Here is a 24,018-nt window from a genome sequence, read left to right as displayed (position 1 = left end):
GCGACATTTCTCTCACTAATCTGTCCTTGTTGTTTTTGGAATTGCGTGAACGATATGTTCCCGAAAGTCTGTCTTACAACGCCAGCCTCATACCCTGTTCTACACACCAACTTGAATAGTCATTTTGTTGCCAGTTCTTTCCATGAGTACATAAATTCTGATGGAATGTTGTCTATCCTTTTTTGCCTTATTTGACCTCAAGTCTCCCACAGAGCTTCTAATTGCTAATACTGGATCCCCTATGTCTTCCACATCGATTCCAGTTCCTTCTTCTTTCACGTCATCGGACAAATCCACCCCTTCATAAAGGCCTTCAACGTAATCTTTTCGTCCATCCGCCATCTCTGCTTCGTTTAACAGTGGAATTCCCATTGGCCATTGGATTCTTAATGAAACCATCCTTTTTTTAAATTTCACCGATGTTTGTTTTGAATTTTATATACGCTGAGTCAGTCCTTCTGACGATCATTTTTCTATCGATTTCTTCACATCTTTCATACAAACATTTCGCATTTACTGCCCTGCACTTCCTATTTATTTCATTCCTAAGGGATATATTTTGCTGTATTGCTATTTTTCCTGAACCGTTTTGTATGTGTTGAAAAATGTTTAGAAATCAACAAGGATGCATTTCAAGAATCACATGAATCAATTTCAGCGTTAAGAAATACACTTATCTTCAGAAGAATACTGTATTGTAACCTTTGTAGTACTTCTCACTTTTCGACAATGAGTGTAGGTGTCCAGTACTGTTAACTGTTGTCAGTTATCTTGCCTATATCTTGTTTCATCAGAGTCAGATGAATAAACTATTCGAGAAATGGATTTTCGGGTAAGGTGTCTGGAAGACCCTTATCATGCATTAGACGCGTTGGATTACAAAACTAGTAGTAAAGAAAAATAATTGATTTGATCAGCACCAGACAATGTTTTTCCTAAACAAAGTCAGTTGTATTTCCAAGAATTACACTGAACTTAAACAAAAATAAGCAATTTTTAATACAGTTTGTTGATAAAATTAAAGGTTGTCAGGTCCGAAAGATCCCTGTTATGCATCCAGAAGCTAAACTCCTGTGTTGTTCCTGATTCAGGTTCGGAAGTTGCCCACACTGGCATAGACAGAGGTAGTGCTGATGCAGCCAGGCCGGGTCCAGTATGCAACGCCAATCTGCATGTCCCCATAGACCAGGGGGCTCCCAGAATCCCCATAGCAGATGGCCGTCGTGGGGTCCCCCGCACAACACACCATGCCCAGCGTCACTGAGGCAAAGTCGGCCATCATGTACCGGCAGGTGTCGCGGTCCAAGACGTGCATGTCCGCCCGCTGCAGGTAGACGGGGTTGAATTCGGTCGCGGTGACGCCCCAGCCCGAGATAGTGACTGGCAGGCATGCTGGAGCGTCGTATCCATCGGCAGGGAGGTTGACCGCTTGTATGTTCGAGCCTAGTGGGAACGGCTCAGAAGCCTGAGTACAGAAAAAAAGAAGACCACATCATGTCTACTGCAGGTACGAATACGTATTAATGAAATTCTGGGAACGCTGGGAATAAACTGGAACATTCCCTGAAAGTCTCTTCGGGTTTGCTGCCGGATCCTAAAATCAACTTGACTCGATATTTCGGCGATCCAACTGGTCGCCATCTTCAGGAAATGCTCCTTCTGCTGATGAGTCCTGCTGAGAGTTCTCAAGTTGATTTTAGGATCCGGCAGCAAACCCAAAGAGACTTTCAAGACTTATTACGCTGGAAAAGCCTACGTAATCACATAAACTAGAACACTCTATAGCTGATACAAATGCTACAAATGACCAAAACGTAGAAGAAATGCTACAAATGACCAAAACGTAGAAGAAATTATTGATAGTATTTTGTCAGAAAAATAATATGTTTTCCTTAACAAATAAACTCTCCCTTAATTTATTTAATTATGTATAGCAAGTACAATAATACCAACAATTAATATACTTCATGAACAGTAACTGGTGAATATGGTATAATGAGCCATGTTTTTGGGATACAAATTGATGAGGTTTTCAAACAGCAGAAAGATATTACTAACATTTTCAAACACTCAATTGCAGCGACTTTTGCACCAAGTGTAATTCTAGTTTGGGAAACAAACGAGGCAGTATCTTAAAATATTTCACATATTTGTACCAGATAATTTGAATTTCAAGTAACAAAAACTGGATATCAATAACCTACAAGCCATTGAAAAGACGAGGATCTAAAGTTCCTATTACCACTTCCAGCGCGCTGGTAGTTGCGTAAACGACAGCTTGAGTGCTCATGCCGACAGGCAACCATTTCACAGCAGTTGTAAATAAATAGGCTACCAGGCAGTCTGCGTTCTTGACTTCAGAAGAGTTGAGTCGTCAATTCAGTAAAATGGGCATTTCGCCTTCTACTTGTTACTGAAACATCAACCAGGAAAAGTATAAGCTACTGGTTTGAGCAGTTTCTACAAACTGGATGTCCATGCGTAGGAAGAAGCGCAAACTGATGTCATGTGTCAGATGAGGACGTGAGAGCAACGGACTGCGATATTACACCCATCAAAAAAAGTTTTGCATCACCCAGTTCCCAGAACTTCTGAAGATAGGCGTTGACTGTGGATATTGTATCACAGACACAGTTCCTTTGACTGTTCAGAGATGTCACTAAACCCGCCCAAATATGTAAACAACCATGCATGAGCAGCGCCTATTAGACGAAGTGGGTCCGACAGCCGATCAGTTCCAATCGTTCCACAAGGAATGAGGTACACGGCTCGTGTTGTCTGTAGTTCAGCCATGCCTAGACGGTCAATACCACGGTTCGATCGCGTCCGCATTGTTACTTTGTGCTAGGAAGGGGTCTCAACAAGGGAAGTGTCCAGGCGTCTCGGAGTGAACCAGAGCGATGTTGTTCGGACATAGAGAGAGACAGGAACTGTCGAAGACATGCCTCGCCCAGCCACCCAGGGGCTACTACTGCAGTGGATGACCGCTACCTACGTGTTATGGATTGGAGGAACCCAGACAGCAGCGGCACCATGTTGAATAACGCTTTTCGTGCAGCCGCAGGACGTCGTGTTACGACTCAAACGATCCGCAATAGGCTGCATGATGCGCAGCTTCACTCCCGACGTCCATTGCGAGATCAATCTATGCAACCACTACGCCATGCAGCGTGGTACAGGTGGGCCCAACAACTTGCCGAATCGACCTCTCAGGATTGGCATCACGTTCTCTTCACTGATGAGTGTCGCATATGCCTTCAACCAGACAATAGTCGGAAACGTTTTTGGAGGCAACCTGGTCAGGCTGAACGCTTTAGGCACACTGTCCACCGAGTGCAGCAAGGTGGTGGTTCCCTGCTGTTTTAGGGTGGCACTATGTGGAACCGACGTACGCCGCTGGTGGTCATGGAAGGCGCCGTAACGGCTGTACGATACGTGAATGCCATCCTCCGACCGGTAGAGCAACCATATCGGCAGCATACTCGCGAGGAATTCGTCTTCATGGACGACAATTTGCTCCCCCATCGTGCACATGACTTCCTTCAGGATAATGGCATCGCTCGACTAGAGTGGCTAGAATGTCCTCCAGACATGAACCCTATCGAACATGCCTGGGATAGATTGAAAAGGGTTGTTAATGGGTGACGTGACCCTACCGACCATTCTGCAGGATCTACGCCGATTCGCCGTTTAGGAGTGGAATAATCTGGACCAAGAGTGCCTTGATGAACTTGTGGATAGTATGCCACGACGAATACAGGCATGCATCAATGCAGGAGGACGTGCTACTGGGTGTTAGAGGTGCTGGTGTGTAGAGCAATCTGGACCGCCACCTCTGAAGGTCTCGCTGTATGGTAGTACAACATGCAATGTGTGGTTTTCACGAGCAATGAAAAGGGCGGAAATGATGTTTATGTTGATAATGTATTCCAATTTTCTGTACAAGATCCGGAACTCTCGGAACCGAGGTGATGCAAAATTTTCTTTGATGTGTGTAGATACCCTGGTAACCTGTGGTTGTGTACTTTAAAACTACCTGTTTCCGACTGACTTAAGTTACTCATATAAAATTAGTATTTCATGAAATAAAAGTTTATTAAATTGTATCCATTTTTGAATAACCTGGTATGTACTCGTCATCACCCTAATCCCAGTCGCTTAAAACCGACAAACTATTACACCCAACCTCCAAGTCTGGATGTATTCGGACTATTCTTTCACTGTGTCGCCATTTTCACCATCATTAGTGTATGTTAGTGATCAATTGACTGCGTAACACCTGGTATATTAGAGCCACAGTGACACCATCATCATGACAAATGGAACAGATTATCATGTCACATGTATTAAAATCATCAGAGTGATCAGTTGCGCGCAGGCAATTTTTGTGTCAGGTGGACGCATAGTGGATAAAGCACATTTGTTCACGGCTGTATAATTGGTGACAGACGCAAGGAAGGAAAGGCTTAAAGTAACGTTAATGATGATGGTATTAGAGATGGAGCACAGGACTGAATTGAGGAAGGATACGATAGGAATTTGACAGTGTCGTTTTCAAAGGAACCATCATAGCATTTGACTTAAGTGAACTAGGGAAACCAAATTTGTGAACAGGGGTCAATAATTATCCTTGCATATTATTATAAACAACCTGAGTGTGTGTGTTTTGTACTCTATATCGTTTCTTATTATGAGAGGTAATTGTATTTCAGTGGAAAATATTGCATTTTTACTGTCTTGTTGTACCATTATCTTTGGACATGTTTCATCTGTTTCATCTCCGCCTTCTTCCGACACAGCACTGTCTTTGGTCATTTGTAATGAAGATAAACATTGCAGAAGTTCTCCTAGGCATGCTGTTTAAAGTTATCACATTTGGTTTGTCTTTTAGAAACTATCGCCAGCTTTGCTAACATTTATTGGAAGTCACAGCCACCTCTTATTCACAGTGACGTAACAGGTTTTGTGAGGGATGACTTCCCTGAGTTAATCTTGCAAATCCTGATACGAGAACACGGCTCACCGTAATTTTGACTTTCTTCTAGAAATGCCTTTTTAAGCAGTTGATGTATTTCAGTCCAAGCAGGAGATCACAATACCTCTGTTCTGACAAGTCATCTCACTCGAAAGCCGCTGTTATAATCACTATTAATTAATTATAACATTGTTACAGGCAAATCAGTAACTTTCATAAGACTTTGCCTACACGAAATTTAATTGCAGTTTTGCAATTCTCTGACCAGTCGGAGTTATTAAACGTACATCATGATATATTCTGTTTAACCTTTATTCCAATATTTTCTAATAATTTTCTGATACATTTTTAGCCCTTCTAACGCTTTTTAAGCCGCCTGAATCAAAACATCGCAAACACCGTTTTCATGCCACCAGAATTGGCAAATTTTTGAGGGTTTACCAGTGCCACTTGGATGCAGTGAACTGTCTGCTTTACTAGCTATCGACATAGCTTAGAACAACAGGATACTTATTTTGAACCATTACATACGTCGCAATTCTGATGTACGTCACTACCCATTACATCACTACCCATTACGTCACAGCCTCAGGCAAAGGACACACATTACGGCAGCAGAATTTATGTGGAGGGTTGTTGTGAGTTCAAATGGTTCAAATGGCTATGACCACTACGGGACTTAACATCTGAGGTCATCAGTCCCCTAGAACTTAGAACTACTTAAACGTAACTAACCGAAGGACATCACACACATCCATGCCCGAGGCAGGATTCGAACCTGCCACCGTAGCGGTCACGCGGTTCCAGACTGAAACGCCTAGAACCGCTCGGCCACACCGTCCAGCTCTTATCTGCACTTAAATAAACTGAGAGTCTATCAGTCTGATGCCTCTGATAAAACGTCAATATTTGAACCAGTTTGGTTGCTCCCATAATTTCTTTTGTGTAATTTAATAATTTCCTAAACGAAATAGTGATTCAAGATCAAACTGCTACTTTCGCATACTGCAGTTGTAGGTTAACTGTACATAAATGTACGTTCGTCTTCATCTTCTGGTCTGCAACGAGGCGATGCTGTATCAGTGTCGGCTGCTCGTTATCAAAACTTAATTTACTAATTATGACATGGATGTTATTATTGCTCCATGTGTTTACTTTAATGTAAAAGGTACGTGGGCTACCTGCAAACAGTATAGACTTCTGTAGGTAGCACTGAACTTAGTACGACGTTCAGTTTAATAACTATATTGTAGTTATAAATATATGCAATTTTGCAGACGTATGAAAGAATAATCTGTTGTGTCGGTAGCTGGGCCGACACCGTGAAGTTGAGATGGCTGAAAATGAACTCTAGACTAACGCTGTAGCCGATAGGGCACGCACGGCTAAAGCAGACGGGCGTGAAGTCTGGAACATGAGAACTTGTAAATGAATAAGAAGTAAAGTATGTAGATGCTTATTACTTATCTTTTTATTAGTCCTTGGAATACATCTCTCTTGAATACTCGTAAGCTATAGGCACTGGATACAAATGGCGCCTTGCTAGTTCGTAGCCATTAACTTAGCTGATGGCTATTCTGTCTATCGGCTAATGAGAGAGAAAGGCTTCGTACATCTGGTCGGTAGCTTGGTTCTCGTACAACTGGGCGGTAGCTAGGTTCTCGTTCAACTGGGGCGGTAGCTAGGTTCTCGTACAACTGGGCGAGTGCTCTCTCGTATGACGAGACCTGCCTTGGTGGTGGCGCTAGGTCTGCGATCACACAGTGGCGACACGCGGGTCCGACATGTACTAAATGGACCGCGGCCGATTTAAGCTACCACCTAGCAAGTGTGGTGTCTGGCGGTGACACCACATTCCTCCCCCGCAAATCGGCGAACGGTCGTGTGATAAGGCTTCCGCCCGCCGAGGGGAGGACCACATGGTGACGTATGCGATGAGGTGGGGAGCCTAACAACAGGCGAGGCTGTGCCACCCGCACCCGGCCATTCGGTCCGAGGGGAGCTAGGAAACGCCTGAAAAACTAGTCCAGGGTGCACGTCAACATGCGGTGTATGCGCCCGTAAAGAGACAGGAGTGACCGAAGGATCAACCTCCATTGCGTCGGGGTAGCCGACGCGCGATGACGTCATGTGGTCCGGAGCGGGCGGGAGTTCCATGGCGGAGGACAGCTGGTCACGGGAAGCGATCGGCGGCGCGTGACCCTGGGAGGCGCTTGGCGGCTGCAACGAAGCGTCGAATGCGGGCGGCGCCGGCGGGAGAACAAGCGGCGGCGGCGGCGGCTGCTGCTGCTGCGGCGGCGGCGGCGCGTCGCCATGGGGCAAAATGGAAGGCATCGTCGGTAACACCTGGGGATGTGGCGAGCCAGTAGATGGGTCCCCAGGGCGCTGACCGGACGGCACCGTCGCTGAAAGCAGACGGGGAGCGGCAGAACCCGAGCGACGACAGAGGCGCAGCTGATTGAGATGCCGACGCACCTCACCAGAGGCCCCCAAAACCAAATACATCGCGCGGCCGAGGCAGCGAAGAATGCGCCCTGCGAGCCAACGCCGTGAACCTCGATAGTTGCGATAAAATACAACGTCGCCTGGAGCAAAAGCAGGAGTCTGCCGCTGCACAGGAACCTGATGCGGCGGATGCAGCAAAGACATCAAGGTGCGATGAGGACGACCGTGGAGCAACTCAGCCGGCGAGCGACCATCTCGGGGCTGAGAGCGATACGAAGACAAAAAGAGCAACAATGCGTCCTCCCGAGAATGCGACTCTTTCAATTTCAACATCTGTGACTTGAAAGTCCGGACCAATCGTTCAGCGGCACCGTTGGACTGAGGCGAAAACGGCGCGGATGTCAGATGTTGAATACCATTGGCCTGGCAGAATGACTGAAATTCTGCGGACATGAATTGTGGGCCATTGTCGGAAACAACAGTCTGCGGAAGACCTTCAATGCAAAAGATAGCAGACAACGCTTGGATGGTGGCGGAGGACGTCGTGGAAGACATCCGGACAACAAAAGGAAAATTACTGAAGGCATCGACCAGACCAACCATCGAGCATTCCAGAATGGACCAGCAAAATCAATGTGCAAGCGTTGCCAAGGGGAAGTGGCTTTTGGCCATGCAAAGACTTTCCGCGGCGGTGCGGACTGTTGTTCGGCACACGCCGGGCACGAAGAACACATATTCGTAATCGCAGCATCGATTCCGAACCACGTACAGTGCTGACGAGCAAGTTGTTTCGTTCGCACGATACCCCAATGTCCTTGGTGAAGAAGCCGTAAAACAGAGGACTGTAACGAACGTGGGACCACGACTCTGGACTGATCATTATCAGAATGCAACAACAAAACACCACGTCGAACAAAAAGTCTCTCCTTGTGAGCAAAAAATCGGCGAACCAACGGATCCTCGATCCGAGACTTTGACAAAGGCCATTGCGTAGCAACAAAACGTAAAACAGTAGCAAGGACAGGGTCAGCAGCTGTGGCTGTAGCGACACGACGAAAATCAATCGGAAACGATTCGACCACTTCATCGGTTTCCGAATCAATGAACAGGCAAGCAAGTTCGGAAGAATCGAATGCTTTATCCTCAGCAACAGGCAAACGGGACAACGCATCGGCGTTTCCGTGCGTAGCAGTGGACCGATACAAGATATCGTAGCGGTACTGCGAGAGGAAAATAGACCAGCGAATGAATTTCTGCGCTGTACGTGGAGGTACAGGCTTGGTCGGATGAAAAAGCGATGTCAAAGGTTTGTGGTCTGTGATGATGGTAAAGTGACGACCATACAAGAAATCATGGAACTTAGTAACACCAAACACGAGAGCCAAAGCTTCTTTCTCTATCTGTGAATAATTTCTTTGCGCAGACGAGAGCAATTTGGACGCAAAGGCAATAGGGCGATCATGGGAGCCAACTTTGTGCGCAAGCACAGCACCGATCCCGAAATTCGATGCATCTACCATCAACAAAAGGGGTTTCTGGGGATCGAATGGCGTAAGGCAAGTATTAGAAAGCAACGCCGATTTCAACTGGCGAAAGGCGCGTTCACATTCCGTCGTCCAGACGAACGGAACACCTTTACGGCGTAAGCGATGAAGCGGAGCTGAAATAGAAGAGGCATTGCGCAGAAAGCGATGATAATAATTAATTTTACCCAACACACTCTGTAGCTGTTTCACATTTTGAGGGGAAGGCAATTCTTGTATGGCACGGAGGTGCTCTGGACTCGGATGTATGCCTTGGGCATTAATGACATGTCCCAGGTATGGTAAGTCACGAGCAAAAAACACACATTTGTCCTTCCTCAAGCGAAGACCATTTTGCCGCAAGACCTGAAATAATGTTCGTAAGTTCGCAAGATGATCTTCTTCTGTCTGTCCGGAGATCACTATATCGTCCAGATAGTTTGCTGCAGTAGGGACCGACGCACAAATAGTTTGTAAATATTGCTGAAACAAGGCAGGGGCGGAGGCACACCCGAATGGCAGTCTTTTGAAGCGGTACAATCCAAGATGCGTGTTAACCACCAATACGCGCTGGGATTCGTCGTCCACCGGTATTTGCAAGTACGCATCGGCGAGGTCCAACTTTGAAAAATATTTTCCCGGGCACAGTTTAGCAAAAAGATCTTCCGGGCGGGGCAAAGGAAAAGTAGCAGTCACTAGCTGTGGATTCACTGTGGCCTTGAAGTCCACGCAAAGTCTCAATTTTCCGGAAGGTTTTGGCAAAATTACTAAGGGTGAGGCCCAGAGAGAAGCTTGCACACGTTCAATTACACCCTGTGATTCGAGATCGTGTAACGTTCTTGCGACCTCATCACGCAATGCGTGGGGAACATTGCGCGCCCTGAAAAATTTCGGTTGCGCGTTTACCTTCAGTTCTAAATGTGCCTCATAGTTTTTAGCGCAACCTAAGCCCGGTGCAAAAATGTCTGCAAATTCGTCACACAGCCGAGAAACACTGTCTGTAGGCACAGTCTGATTCACCGATAGGACCTGATTTACAATAGACATGTTAAACAACTTAAATAAATCGAGACCAAACAAGTTCACAGCAGAAGAAGAACGAAGAACGTAAAATGACACAAGTTTTGTTTGTCCCTTGTATGTTGCAAGAAGGCTACACTGTCCTAACACAGGAATTTTCTGTCCGGAATATGTAGTTAGCTTAACATTTGCGGAACGCAACGGAGGTTTGCCCAGTTGTTTGTACGTGTCATGATTGAGCAATGAAACTGCAGCTCCGGTATCGAGCTGGAATGGTATCACTTTGCCTTCAAAGTCTAAGTCCACAAAAAGTTTATTGTCCTGCTGACGACAAGAGCGACTGTTTTGTGCAATTTGAATAGACACTGGTACAGAATCACTTGCTAATTGACGTGAGTTCCGGCGACGTCGACGCACAGTTTTTGTGGGACGAACACAGTCACTGTTAGAGAAAGTGTCACAGGACGAAGTGGAATTAACGACATGAATGTCCATAGGCGAAGGTCCACGAGCCTGAGTGTCCTGGGTTCGATTCCGGCGCGAAGCAAAGGGCCTGGAATGATTGTGATTGTCTGATCTGAGCTTTTTCTGGCAAACACTTTGAACATGTCCTTTCTTATTGCAGAAAAAGCAAATAGCTTGGCGTGGCGTGTTCACGCGAATGTCTAGTAGCACACCGCGGGCATGATTTCACTGCATTGGTGGGCTGGCGCGGCACACCTGGCTTAGCACGCGGCGGTCGCTGTGTCGACGTGCGCAAGGCCCGGTTACCGGGCCGCGCAGCGCGTCCAGCGGGCCGGTTAATGTTACACACGGCTGGCGAAGTTTCAAAAGATTCCTGAGCACAGTCAAGTGTGTCCTGTCTATCCAATATGTCTATTACTTGTTGAAGGGAGGGATTAACTAGTTTCAAAATTTGCTCCCGTATGCGAACATCAGAAACGTTCTGTGCTATTGCATCACGCACCATTGTATCTGAATAAGAAAGACCACAGTCACATTCAAAGGCACAGTCCCTAGTAAGTCCTTGCAATGTTGCTACCCACTCCCTATGAGTTTGACCGGCCGTACGTTTTGTATGAAAGAACGTATACCGTTTTGCAACCACATTAACTGTTTCTTTGAAATAGGCATCTAATGCAGACAAAATTTCCTCGTAGGACAGAGTTGCTACGTCGCGTCGGGGAAACAATTTCACTATCACACGGTATGTGGACACACCGACACAAGAAAGCAAAAACGGCTGCCGCTCATTACCTTGAATTCTGTAGGCAGCAAGGTGGAAGTTGAACTGGCGAGACCACTCTTGCCACGTCTCATCGGCTGCCACGTATGGTCGAAAGGGAGGTGCAACAGCGTGTAGTGGCAGCGGTAGCGAAGAAGCGGCGGCGGCCGCATCGGTTTGAATGGTACGTTGACCCTGGACGAGCTGTCCAAGGGCATCCAGTAACGCCTGCGTCTGCTGATTCTGCAAGCGATAAAATTCGGACAGTACATCTGGAGAATGTGGCGAAGCCATGACACAATTAAATGTAAGCAATCAGAACACTTTAAATCGTCGCCAATGTTGTAAACGAATTAATACAAACTCTTTTGCTCGTCGCCAATAAATGTTGTGTCGGTAGCTGGGCCGACACCGTGAAGTTGAGATGGCTGAAAATGAACTCTAGACTAACGCTGTAGCCGATAGGGCACGCACGGCTAAAGCAGACGGGCGTGAAGTCTGGAACATGAGAACTTGTAAATGAATAAGAAGTAAAGTATGTAGATGCTTATTACTTATCTTTTTATTAGTCCTTGGAATACATCTCTCTTGAATACTCGTAAGCTATAGGCACTGGATACAAATGGCGCCTTGCTAGTTCGTAGCCATTAACTTAGCTGATGGCTATTCTGTCTCTCGGCTAATGAGAGAGAAAGGCTTCGTACATCTGGTCGGTAGCTTGGTTCTCGTACAACTGGGCGGTAGCTAGGTTCTCGTTCAACTGGGGCGGTAGCTAGGTTCTCGTACAACTGGGCGAGTGCTCTCTCGTATGACGAGACCTGCCTTGGTGGTGGCGCTAGGTCTGCGATTACACAGTGGCGACACGCGGGTCCGACATGTACTAAATGGACCGCGGCCGATTTAAGCTACCACCTAGCAAGTGTGGTGTCTGGCGGTGACACCACATAATCTATTTCTCTGTAGTTTTTGCTCCACCACAATGTTTAGGTTAACGTGAATTGCATATACCACTACTCTGTATGATTCTCTTGTTTTATGAAAAGTATTATGTGTTGACTAAAAAATAGTTATGATCAAGGATTTTCCCTATTTTGGATGTTTGTTCGGTGATTACTTGCCTAAACTTAGTGAGAATACATTTCTGAGCAATTAAATGAGCTTGAATTGGACCCTAACGCAAAGATAGTCGAGGAAGATACTAATATCCGCTACCGACGGCAAACGGAGAGCCAGAGAAACTACTCTATAGGCCAACAGTGCCTCCTAAAAACAGCAAAGGAACTTCAGGTTGGCACAACGTGTCTCTCCTACCCAGTAAAAGCAGCAGTGAGAAAGGGGATATGAACAGGGCAAGATGCACGGCAAATAAAGAGGGGGAAATGGAAGAGACGAAAAGGATATTGTGGTGTCACCGCCAGACACCACACTTGCTAGGTGGTAGCCTTTAAATCGGCCGCGGTCCGTTAGTATACGTCGGACCAGCGTGTCGCCACTATCAGTGATTGCAGACCGAGCGCCGCCACACGGCAGGTCTAGAGAGACTTCCTAGCACTCGCCCCAGTTGTACAGTCGACTTTGCTAGCGGTGGTTCACTGACAAAATACGCTCTCATTTGCCGAGAAGATAGTTAGCATAGCCTTCAGCTACGTCATTTGCTACGACCTAGCAAGGCGCCATTACGTTACTATTGATGCTGTAAAACATGTACCGTCAAGAGCGATGTTCACTATTTATGGATTAAAGTTAAGTATTCCTCAGCTACGTCCTTCTTTGCTAGTCTCATTTCCTTGAACTGTTCCAGACCTCACGCCAGCCTGCGTGAGCTAAAACGCGTGCCTTTCGGCTTCCTCTCATAGTGGGTTGGCTCTCTTGCCAGTCCACAACAGATATAAAGAAGAAGAAGGAGAAGAAGAAGAAGAAGAAGAAGAAGAAGAAGAAGAAGAAGAAAGAAGACGCAGAAGAAGAAGGGAATGAATCGGAGTTCCTACAGTGGGACAGAGGAGCAAATATATGAATGGAAACCATGAGGACATTCGGATTCGATTGTACTGAACAAAATCTGCGTTAGACGTACCTTTCCTTGAGTGGTAGTGCCCTTTCCTGTTTTTGTCTACTACATACAGTTACTCGCAATTTTAACGTTTAGGGAACTTGTAAAGGTGCATTTTTAACACTGTAATAGAACGGAGCACATGTCTAAGAAGACCACAAGTTTGTTGACAGGTTTTGTAGCTACACTCAAAATCGACGCAAAGGCGGATGCAGGAGTGGAACGTCTGTCAAACCCTCTGGCTGGGGGTGTCAGGAGACGCAAAAGCTCTTTGCAAACGGGCCGGTGGAACGCAGGACCACGGCTCATCTCCATCCAAAACCACTGATCGCCCTGGGGTTGGAGCCAACGGTCCAGCTAGCCCTGTGCGTCTAAAAAAAATACCAGAGTACACCAAAAATGGATCCAACTAATCACACTTCTGCATTCCAAACTGAGCCTGTCGTGTTTAAAACAAAAAACTGCATCCTAAATTCAAGAAAAAAATTGGCTCTAAGCACAATGGGACTTAATATCTGAGGTCATCAGTCCCCTAGACTTACAACTACTTAAACCTAACTACCCTAAGGACATCACACACATCCATGCCCGAGGCAGGATTCGAACCTGCGACCGTAGCAGTAGCGCGGTTCCGGACTGAAGCGCCTAGAACCGCTCGGTCACAGCGGCCAGCCTAAATTCAAGAGATATAGACAAAGTGAGTTGGTCTTCCACCAAGTCATCTGGAAATATTAATTACTTTTCAAAGCAGAAGTTATCATAAAAGCCATTAAAAGATAGAGTAGCCTGGAAGATAGAGTAGCCCCTGATTGGCTGACACTAACATACGTTGTGCAGTCTAATAAGAGGACGGCATCGAACGACAAGGCACTTCGTCATGGGTCATCATGAGCGGCGGACACGCAGGATTTCTGTATAAAGATGGTATCTGTTCTTTCGGACGTGCCCGAAAGAACTGATACCATCTTCATATATAGTTAAGGCTAGCCGGCCATTGACCTTTTGTGCTGGATGCACACGCATTGTCCGGACTCTTACGGGACTCGGTAAGATTGTCTGCCGCGAGTAATGAGTGAAGTGGGCAGGGGCACTACGAATGTAGTGTGTGGACATCAAGTTGAGAAAGTGGGTCTCACGGGGAGCGTGCAAGGGATAAATCCCTGCAGTCGCACTATCCTGAGTGTCCTCGGTGGCTCAGATGGATAGAGCGTCTGCCATGTAAGCAGGAGATCCCGGATTCGAGATCCGGTCGGGGCACACATTTTCAACTCTCACCGTTGATGTATATCAACGCCTGTCGACAGCTTAGGGTCTTGATTTAATTATCATTTCACGCGGGATTTCTTCCTCAAGGAGCATGAACTCGTGGGTAAATTTTACTATAACGGTTCGCAGCATTGGTGAGACGATGTACGTCAGTTACCTTGCTGCACTGGCACTGGTTTTCGCTATCAACGTCCTAGCCCTTTTAGTGCAAATAATTAGTGTCAAATATAAATCATGCTTCTGAAATGTTAATCAAAACGTGTTGTCGGCGGGGTGTGTCAGTTGTCCTAACTTAGCTTTGTTCATCCTCGGTTCGAATCCCCGATCTTAGCATTTTATTAATTTCTACTGACGTTGTTGCACACGCTGTATGCAGGCTGTTGGGTATATCTGTCCAGGGTCGTGCGACAGGACACACAGGTGAAGGTATATGTGTTGCTTGATTAATAAAAAAAAAATGGTTCAAATGGCTCTGAGCACTATGGGACTCAACTTCTGAGGTCATCAGTCCCCTAGAACTTAGAACTACTTAAACCTAACTAACCTAAGGACATCACACACAGCCATGCCCAAGGCGGGATTAGAACCTGCGACCGTAGCGGTCTCGCGGTTCCAGAATGTAGCGCCTAGAACCGCACGGCCACTCCGGCCAGCGCTTGACTAATACATAGCAGATCTCAGACTGCCGGATTCTGCAGATTACGGTTTGCACACACACACAACCTCAACGGAAGAACAGTGTTTTAAACACCTTACACCCAAGACATACGCTTCTGCAATCTCCTGTCTAAAGTCCAAATCAGACAGCTCTTTCCCAATGGCTGCGGTATTGCTAATGTACTAGAACATTCTGGACGTTACAGTTTCTCGCGAACGTTAGGGAAATCGCACGTTGACTGTCCACACTTTCGAGACTTTGGAATGAATCAGTTGGTTGCAGTGTTTAAACTGATTTTTATCATTTAAGATTACTAAGTATAGCCCTCTATGAATAGGACACAGTGCAAAGGTTGGTTTATACACACGATTCAGTTCGGTAGCCACCTGCATATCTAATTAATGAACCCCCTTTCATTCTTCCAGCTGCCACAAACAATTATACTAAAAGTCACTGAAGGAAAAAAATCGCAAAGCCAAGAAGAAGTGTGCGACATAAGCAAAAGTTGGTAGGCGTGTTTCTACATCTGAAATATGGTATCTATTCCAATTTCACGCCAGTCGCGTGAGAATGGCATTATTAGCGCCCTGTGAGGATGCAAATCACGTTTGCTTTAAATGCACACTGGAACGGTCATGAGCGATAGCTACCTTTGAGATGGGACGTGGTGAGTTGACGTTAGTCAAGACTACACTTATGGCGACGAAAACGCCACTATCAACACCTCAGTGACATTGAACGAGGTCGTGTAATTGGGATACGAGAAGCTGGTTGTTCCTTCTGCGATAATGTAGAAAGACTTGGCAGGAATGCAGCCACTGTACATAACTGCTGGCAGCGGCGGTAACGGGAATGTGCAGTCGCAAGAAGGCCGGGCTCCCGATAACTACGCTGCATTACCGAGAAGGAAGACCATCGTGCTCGGCGTATGGCTCTGGCCCATCGTAACTGGATCTGCAGAAGCAGTTTGAGCACCAGTTGACACCACAGTGACACAACGAACTGTTACATACGGTTTCTTCAAGGACAGACGCGAGCCAGACACCCCATCATGTGCATTCCACTGACTCCAAACCACCTCTATTTGCGACTTCAGTGGCATCAAGCGAAAGCACATGGGAGGGCAAGGTGGAGGTTGTGAAGACATGGCTTTCCCCGAAAGTCGATAATATTTTTTTTCTTTTGTGCCTTACCTTGTCACAGTACGTATGTATAATTTATTTCTTTGTTCTTTTTTTGTTAATACGTCACATTGTTTCTTCATTCATTTTGCTACTGTTTTATATTTTATATTGTACGAACATGAATGTTCTGGTTTTATATGCTTTTTAAATCTTTGGTTACGGTAGGAGAAGTACTGTGTCAGAGCGAACGACTATCGATAGAGGGCGTGCGAGTTGTTGTCATACGTGGCCGGTTCGCGTGTGGAAAACCGTGGCCAAGTTCGGTGTGAAAGACTGTGATACGCGGGGGAACCATTAATTACAGTGCCTCTCTTGTGTTAATAGGAGATCGTGCATTATTAAGTGAACAGTAAAACCTGAAAAGTATATCGAGTGTTTGCGGTGACGCTTTTACAAACTGTGTGAACTTGTGACAATTAGCCATGAATCAGACACCATTGTCGTGTGGAGACACTAACTGTTAGAATTGCGTGGAAGTGGAACAAACCAAAAATGTTAAGTAAAAGAACAGTGCTCTGATTTGATCAAGAAACATTTATTATATCGTCCAAACTGTCTTAAAGACGACGACGTAAATTTAAACTGATGTTTAACGGACTGTTACAGTGATAAATACATGTTACTGTTTTCCTGTGACAACACGGTGAAAGAACTGTGTGAAATATTGGCATTAACCGGATATATATCATAAATACTAAAGACATTAAGACATTGCATAATTCCGACCTATCCGCACCGCGTGATTAATAAATCCTTAACAATAAAACGTCGCGCGCGTAACGACAACGCACATACTGGAACTATTATTATCGCGCCAATGCTGCCAGCTGATTCGACTACAATGGAGACGTGGACCACCGCCGTAACTGGAATGTTAATGAAACAGGAGGATCCATCGTTATCTTCACGCCAAGAACCAGGATTCACTTCACACATCGTCCGCGCGGACCACCGCTGACGTCATCGCACTGCCTGCAGCAACAGTGAAGACATTAAAAGAAAATTATTAAGCTCTCTCTCATTTCAAAATTAAGGACAATTGCAGTTAAATCAACTATTTTAAAAATACTGTCACAATATCTCAATTTTGTTAAGTTACAGTAAATAGTCTTTCCATTATTTCGTCTTGTTGACAGTGTTGAAAACCTGCCGAATTAAAGTTCAATTAATAATTTTCTTTCAAAATTCTTCTCAGACATTTTGCTGCTCATTATAATTTTATTTTAATGTTTGTTTGTAACTTCTTTTGGAGGGAATACATATTTTATTTTTTGTGTAGTAAAATTAGCTACCTAGCCGGCCGAAGTGGCTGTGCGGTTAAAGGCGCTGCAGTCTGGAACCGCAAGACCGCTACGGTCGCAGGTTCGAATCCTGCCTCGGTCACGGATGTTTGTGATGTCCTTAGGTTAGTTAGGTTTAACTAGTTCTAAGTTCTAGGGGACTAATGACCTCAGCAGTTGAGTCCCATAGTGCTCAGAGCCATTTGAACCATTTTTCAAAATTAGCTACCATAAAATTACATGTATTACCAGTTAATGCCGTCCGCCACTACTGCTTGAAAACTGCACCTATTTTCTCATTGCCTGTCAGCTTCAAAACAAAATTACGTATTTCGTGGTCATCTAGCAGATGCGCGATGTCTATGTAGGCCCCTACAATAATTTGTTTTTACTTTTGCAGGTTTCCTTGAATTATATTGACTTTAATTGTTCATTTGGCCTCGTTAAAGTGATTATCGCATCTATATAATAATTGTACTGAATTACCTAATTTATTTTTTATTACGTAAACATTGGCATACCATATGTAGATTAAAATTGACGTCTTATTGGTTTCACATAAGATTCTGCACGTTCTGACAAAGACTATGCCAAATTTTTTTGTCCATGACTAACAGGTATAATCAGAGTCTTTGTATAGATCATGTTTTATTATTTAAAAGGTTTTCTTTTTAAAAAGTAGAGAAACAGTTTCTTTACAAGGTCTGTTGTGTTTTCTGATGAAACTGGTCTGCCCTGGCGCCAGTGACGTCCGTGTGTTGGTTAAGAGGAGGCCAGTTTATGGCATGCAACCAATTTGTCTCCGTACTATACACATTGGACCTAGATCTGGGGATATGGTGTGGGGTGTGATTTCGTATGACAGCGGGAGCACTCTGACAGTTATGCCACGCCCGTGAACGCAGTTTTGTATGTCGGTCTGGTGATTCGACCTGTTGCGCTAACATTCATGACCAGCATTCTAGCTCTGCAGAATGTACACATGTTGCCTTGGCCTGCTCGATCACCATATCTGTCTCCAATCGAACACTCGTGGGACACCATCGGACGATAAGGGACATCATAAGTCGACAACTCCAACGTCATCCACAGCCAGCATTAACCGTCACTGTATTGATCGACAACGTGGAACAGCCACGGAACTTCACCCTGAAACTGACTTCCGGCACCCGTACAATACGATGATTGCACGTTTGCATGCTTGCATTGAACATTCTGGGGTTACACTGGTTAATAATGTATCAGCATTTCACATTTGAAATGGCGTATCTCGTACTTACATTAACCTGAAATCTTGCAATATTTATCACTTACGTATGTTACTCCCGAAATTTCATTACTGTACATTTATTACAGGGCTATTACAAATGATTGAAGCGATTTCATAAATTCACTGTAGCTCCATTAATTGACATATGGTCACGACACACTACAGATACGTAGAAAAACTCATAAAGTTTTGTTCGGCTGAAGCCGCACTTCAGGTTTCTGCCGCCAAAGTGCTCGAGAGCGCGGTGAGACAAAATGGCGACAGGAGCCGAGAAAGCGTATGTCGTGCTTGAAGTGCACTCACATCAGTCAGTCATAACAGTGCAACGACACTTCAGGACGAAGATCAACAAAGATCCACCAACTGCTAACTCCATTCGGCGATGGTATGCGCAGTTTAAAGGTTCTGGATGCCTCTGTAAGGGGAAATCAACGGGTCGGCCAGCAGTGAGCGAAGAAATGGTTGAACGCGTGCGGGCAAGTTTCACTCGTAGCCCGCGGAAGTCGACGAATAAAGCAAGCAGGGAGCTAAACGTACCACAGCCGACGGTTTGGAAAATTTTACGGAAAAGACTAAAGCAGAAGCCTTACCGTTTAGAATTGCTACAAGCCCTGACACCGATGACAAAGTCAAACGCTTTGAATTTTCGGCGCGGTTGCAACAGCTCATGGAGGAGGATGCGTTCAGTGCGAAACTTGTTTTCAGTGAAGAAGCAACATTTTTTCTTAATGGTGAAGTGAACAGACACAATGTGCGAATCTGGGCGGTAGAGAATCCTCACGCATTCGTGCAGCAAATTCGCAATTCACCAAAAGTTAACGTGTTTTGTGCAATCTCACGGTTTAAAGTTTACGGCCCCTTTTTCTTCTGCGAAAAAAACGTTACAGGACAAGTGTATCTGGACATGCTGGAAAATTGGCTCATGCCACAACTGGAGACCGACAGCGCCGACTTCATCTTTCAACAGGATGGTGCTCCAACGCACTTCCATCATGATGTTCGGCATTTCTTAAACAGGAGATTGGAAACCCGATGGATCGGTCGTGGTGGAGATCACGATCGGCAATTCGTGTCATGGCCTCCACGCTCTGCCGACTTAACCCCGTGCGATTTCTTTCTGTGGGGTTATGTGAAAGATTCAGTGTTTAAACCTCCTCTACCAAGAAACGTGCCAGAACTGCGAGCTCGCATCAACGATGCTTTCGAACTCATTGATGGGGACATGCTGCGCCGAGTGTAAGAGGATCTTGATTATCGGCTTGATGTCTGCCGAATCACTAAAGGGGCACATATCGAACATTTGTGAATGCCTAAAAAAACTTTTTGAGTTTTTGTATGTGTGTGCAAAGCTTTGTGAAAATATCTCAAATAATAAAGTTATTGTAGAGCTGTGAAATCGCTTCAATCATTTGTAATAACCCTGTATTTTTTGGTGGTGTGATTTTTTTTCAGTCTGGGTATGTTCATGTTGTTTAGAACCTACTGCGACCCAGGCGATAGAAAAGTGATGCGGCAACCAAAAATTCACAATCTATCACTCACGCGATGGAAAACTAGAGAACCCAAAACGTCACCATTTATCGTGACGAGTAGCGACTGTGCGAATGGAGAGAGAACAAAGTCCAAAGGGCAGGCCGCCTTCTGATTGGTCAACATATGCGGTCAGGAAATGGAGATAATTCAGAAAATGAAAGGACTATTTCACGAATTTAATCAATACATTAAGTACACTTACCAGCGGTACTGAAACGGTACCGTCAATTCTATTCCATAATATTTGTCAGTGAGAATTTCCGAACGTTATATTAATACGTGAGTCACAAGGCATTTCACTCTTTTACGGTTATGACAAGCCTCTGGAGGAAAAATTAGCTGCAAAATGTGTTTACTTGTTATGTATTGGTATCCTATTAATTGACCTTCCTTGCTATGTACCCTATCTGATTTCGTGAATAAAGCGGTCGGTTTTGAAAGCCCCGTGAGGAACCAGGAGGTAACATCTGTGTGCCTCAGCTGTGCCAACGTAACGGCATTCTGATAGTCGGAAGTTATTGGTAGACTCAGGGTGTGTAGAAGATGCAACTTTTCCTTAAAATAAATTCCAGTTGACACCGACTAATAGTAAACTTCCCCCACAACTTCCCAGGGAAGACGTCTTCCGGCCAAAATTGTGAACGGTCAAACTGTTTTGCTTCAAGACGCGTAAGTATACAGGGTGAGTCAATAACTATTTCCACCAAGAATAACACCGAAAGAATGATAGGAGCTGAAAAGTTTGTGGGACAAAAGTTGCATGGGACAACGGGGGCCATAATATGACGTTGTTTTTTTGTTGCTAGGTGGGGTCGCGTCAGAGATATAAAGTCAATTTTTTTTTAATGGAATGCTACAGTTTGGTACTTATATTCTGACAGCGGCTATCGAGGTGAATCCAATGATTTGTAACAATAAGGGTTTTGAAGGTCAAGAAGGTCATAAAGGTAGCATGAACGTCCATTTACAGAAGGTGCTCGTAGTGATGACAGTCGGTATTATCAATGCAGTGCTGCATCTTCTTATCATGGATTGCGTGGTATTCCTTATCACGTCGGCACTTATCGAAGCACATGCTCTGACAATTCTCTCTCGCGTAGCTTCAGGTGTAGTTGGAACATCTTTATAAACGACGTCTTTAACGAATCCCCACAAGAAAAAATCCAGAGGCGTCAAGTCTGGCGAAGAACCGGCCGCGACACATCTCCTCCGCGTCCAATCCAACGATTTGGGAATAGTCTCTGCAACTCATTTCTAGCCATCAGCGAAAAATGTGCAGGACACCCATCGCGTTGATACCACATTCTGTTCCTTGTTCCAAAAGGTATTTCTCCCAGTAACAGACGTAATGTTTCTTGCAGGAATGTGATGTACTTCCTACCATTAAGATTTCCTTCGATGAAATAGGGGCCTATAATTCTGTCCTCCAGAATCCCACACCATACATTCACCGACCGCGGTTTTTGGTGTGAAACGTTCCGGAGCGAACATGGATCTTCAGTTGCCCAATAACGCATTTTATGCAAATTAACATTTCTACGGTACGTGAATATAACCTCATCAGTAAATAAAATCAAATTAATAAATATGTCATCCCTCTGAATCTGACGTTGAGCTCGTCGGCAGAATTCAATGCGACGCATACAATCCTTACCAGTTATTTCTGATATGGTAAGGATGATATTTATGGCGATGCAGAAAACGAACAACACGACTCTGGCTCATGCGAGATTCCCTTGCGATTTGACGCGATCTAACACGAAGATCTATAACACAGTGGCAAGAGTACCAATTTCCGCTTTCTCGTTAGTAACTTTGCTTTCCGATGCGTTAAAGATCCGGTTGTTTTCAATTTAGCATACACATATTTAAATGTACGAGGTGTAGGGTGAGTACGTTGAGGATATCTTTCAGCGTATAAGTCTCTAGCTCTCACTCAATATCATTGGCATTCTCCGTTAACGAGAAGCATATCGACTTGTTGTTCGAAGGAATACGTCATTCACATTCGCTTGATTCGACGATACTTGTCTTACCGTTCCTATTAGTGTTGTATTACGAAACCGTCGAATGGTGTTTACATGTCAAAACGCTGTATTCGGCTGATATTTACTATATGCACGATATACGAGAGAGAATTGTCAGGGGATGTGCTTCGATAAGTGCCGATGTGATAAGGAATACCACTCTATCCATGATAAGAAGATGGCAGCAGTGCACTGATACCAATGGTCATCACTTCCAACACCTTCTGTAAATAGACGTTCATGCTATCTTTTTGACCTTCGTTGACCTTCAAAGACCTTACTGTTACACTTCATTAGATTCGTCTCGATAACCGCTATCAGAAAATAAGAACCAAAATATAGCATCCCATTAAAAAAAAAACAAAGTTAACCTTTACATCTCGGACGCGACCCCACCTAGCAACAAAAAACCAACGTCATATTACGGCTCCCGTTGTCCCACGCAACTTTTGTCCCACAAACTATTCAGGTACGACCATACTTTCAGAGTTATTTTAGGTGTCAGTAGTTGGTGACTCACCCTGTTTAACGGTAATATTTCTGACCCTACTGGTCTAGTTTGGTATTAATTAACAGGTGGTTTCAGTTTTTAATGTTGCGTACCTGAATCGTAAGGAAAAGGAACCGTTTTAGGATTACTTTGTTGTCAGTCTGTCCGTCCGTCCGTTTGTTCAGACTTGTTTTTCTCGGGTATGCGTCGAGTCATCAAGTTAAAATACTAAGATACACCTTTAAGCTTGTAAGTCAATGCAATTAAAAGGTACGGCTATTTATGTCACATATACTACTGGCCATTAACATCGCTACACCACGAAGATTACGTGCTACAGACGCGAAATTTAACCGACAGGAAGAAGATGCTGTGATATGCAAATGATTAGCTTTTCAGAGCATTCACACAAGGTTGGCGCCGGTGGCGACACCTGCAACGTGATGACATGAGGAAAGTTTCCAACCGATTTCTCATACACAAACAGCAGTTGACTGGCGTTGCCTGGTGAAACGTTGTTGTGATGCCTCGTCTAAGGAGGAGAAATGCTTACCATCACGTTTCCGACTTTGATAAATGCCGGATTGTAGCCTATCGCGATTGCGGTTTATCGTATCGCGACATTGCTGCTCGCGTTGGTCGAGATCCAATGACTGTTAGCAGAATATGGAATCGGTGGATTCAGGAGGGTAATACGGAACGCCGTGCTAGATCCCAACGGCCTCGTATCACTAGCAGTCGAGATGACAGGCATCTTATCCGCACGGGTGTAACGGATCATGCAGCCACGTCTCGATCCCCGAGTCAACAGATGAGGACGTTTGCAAGATAACAACCGTCTGCACGAACAGTTCGAAGACGTTTGCACCAGCATGGACTATCAGCTAGGATACCATGGCTGCGGTTACCCTTGACGCTGCATCACAGACAGGAGCGCCTGCGATGGTGTACTCAACGACGAACCTGGGTGTACGAATGGCAAAACGTCATTTTTTCAGATGAATCCAGGTTCTGTTTACAGCATCATGATGGTCGCATCCGTGTTTGGCGACATCGCAGTGAACGCACATTG

The 24,018-nt window shown here is 45.0% G+C and overlaps 1 protein-coding gene across 1 annotated transcript in view; it reads right to left on the bottom strand.

The window, feature by feature from the left end:
• Positions 1–1,087: 1,087 nt before the first annotated feature.
• Positions 1,088–24,018, bottom strand: part of LOC126418771 (trypsin-4-like) — a 38,394-nt gene continuing 15,463 nt past the window's right edge. Inside the window, exon 2 of the mRNA XM_050085698.1 lies at positions 1,088–1,465. Coding sequence (XP_049941655.1) covers positions 1,088–1,465 — 378 coding nt within the window. The remainder of the gene's footprint in view (positions 1,466–24,018) is intronic.

Source organism: Schistocerca serialis, chromosome 9 (assembly GCF_023864345.2).
Source record: "Schistocerca serialis cubense isolate TAMUIC-IGC-003099 chromosome 9, iqSchSeri2.2, whole genome shotgun sequence".
Taxonomy (NCBI): domain Eukaryota; kingdom Metazoa; phylum Arthropoda; class Insecta; order Orthoptera; family Acrididae; genus Schistocerca; species Schistocerca serialis.
This window is presented reverse-complemented; position numbering and strand designations above follow the sequence as displayed.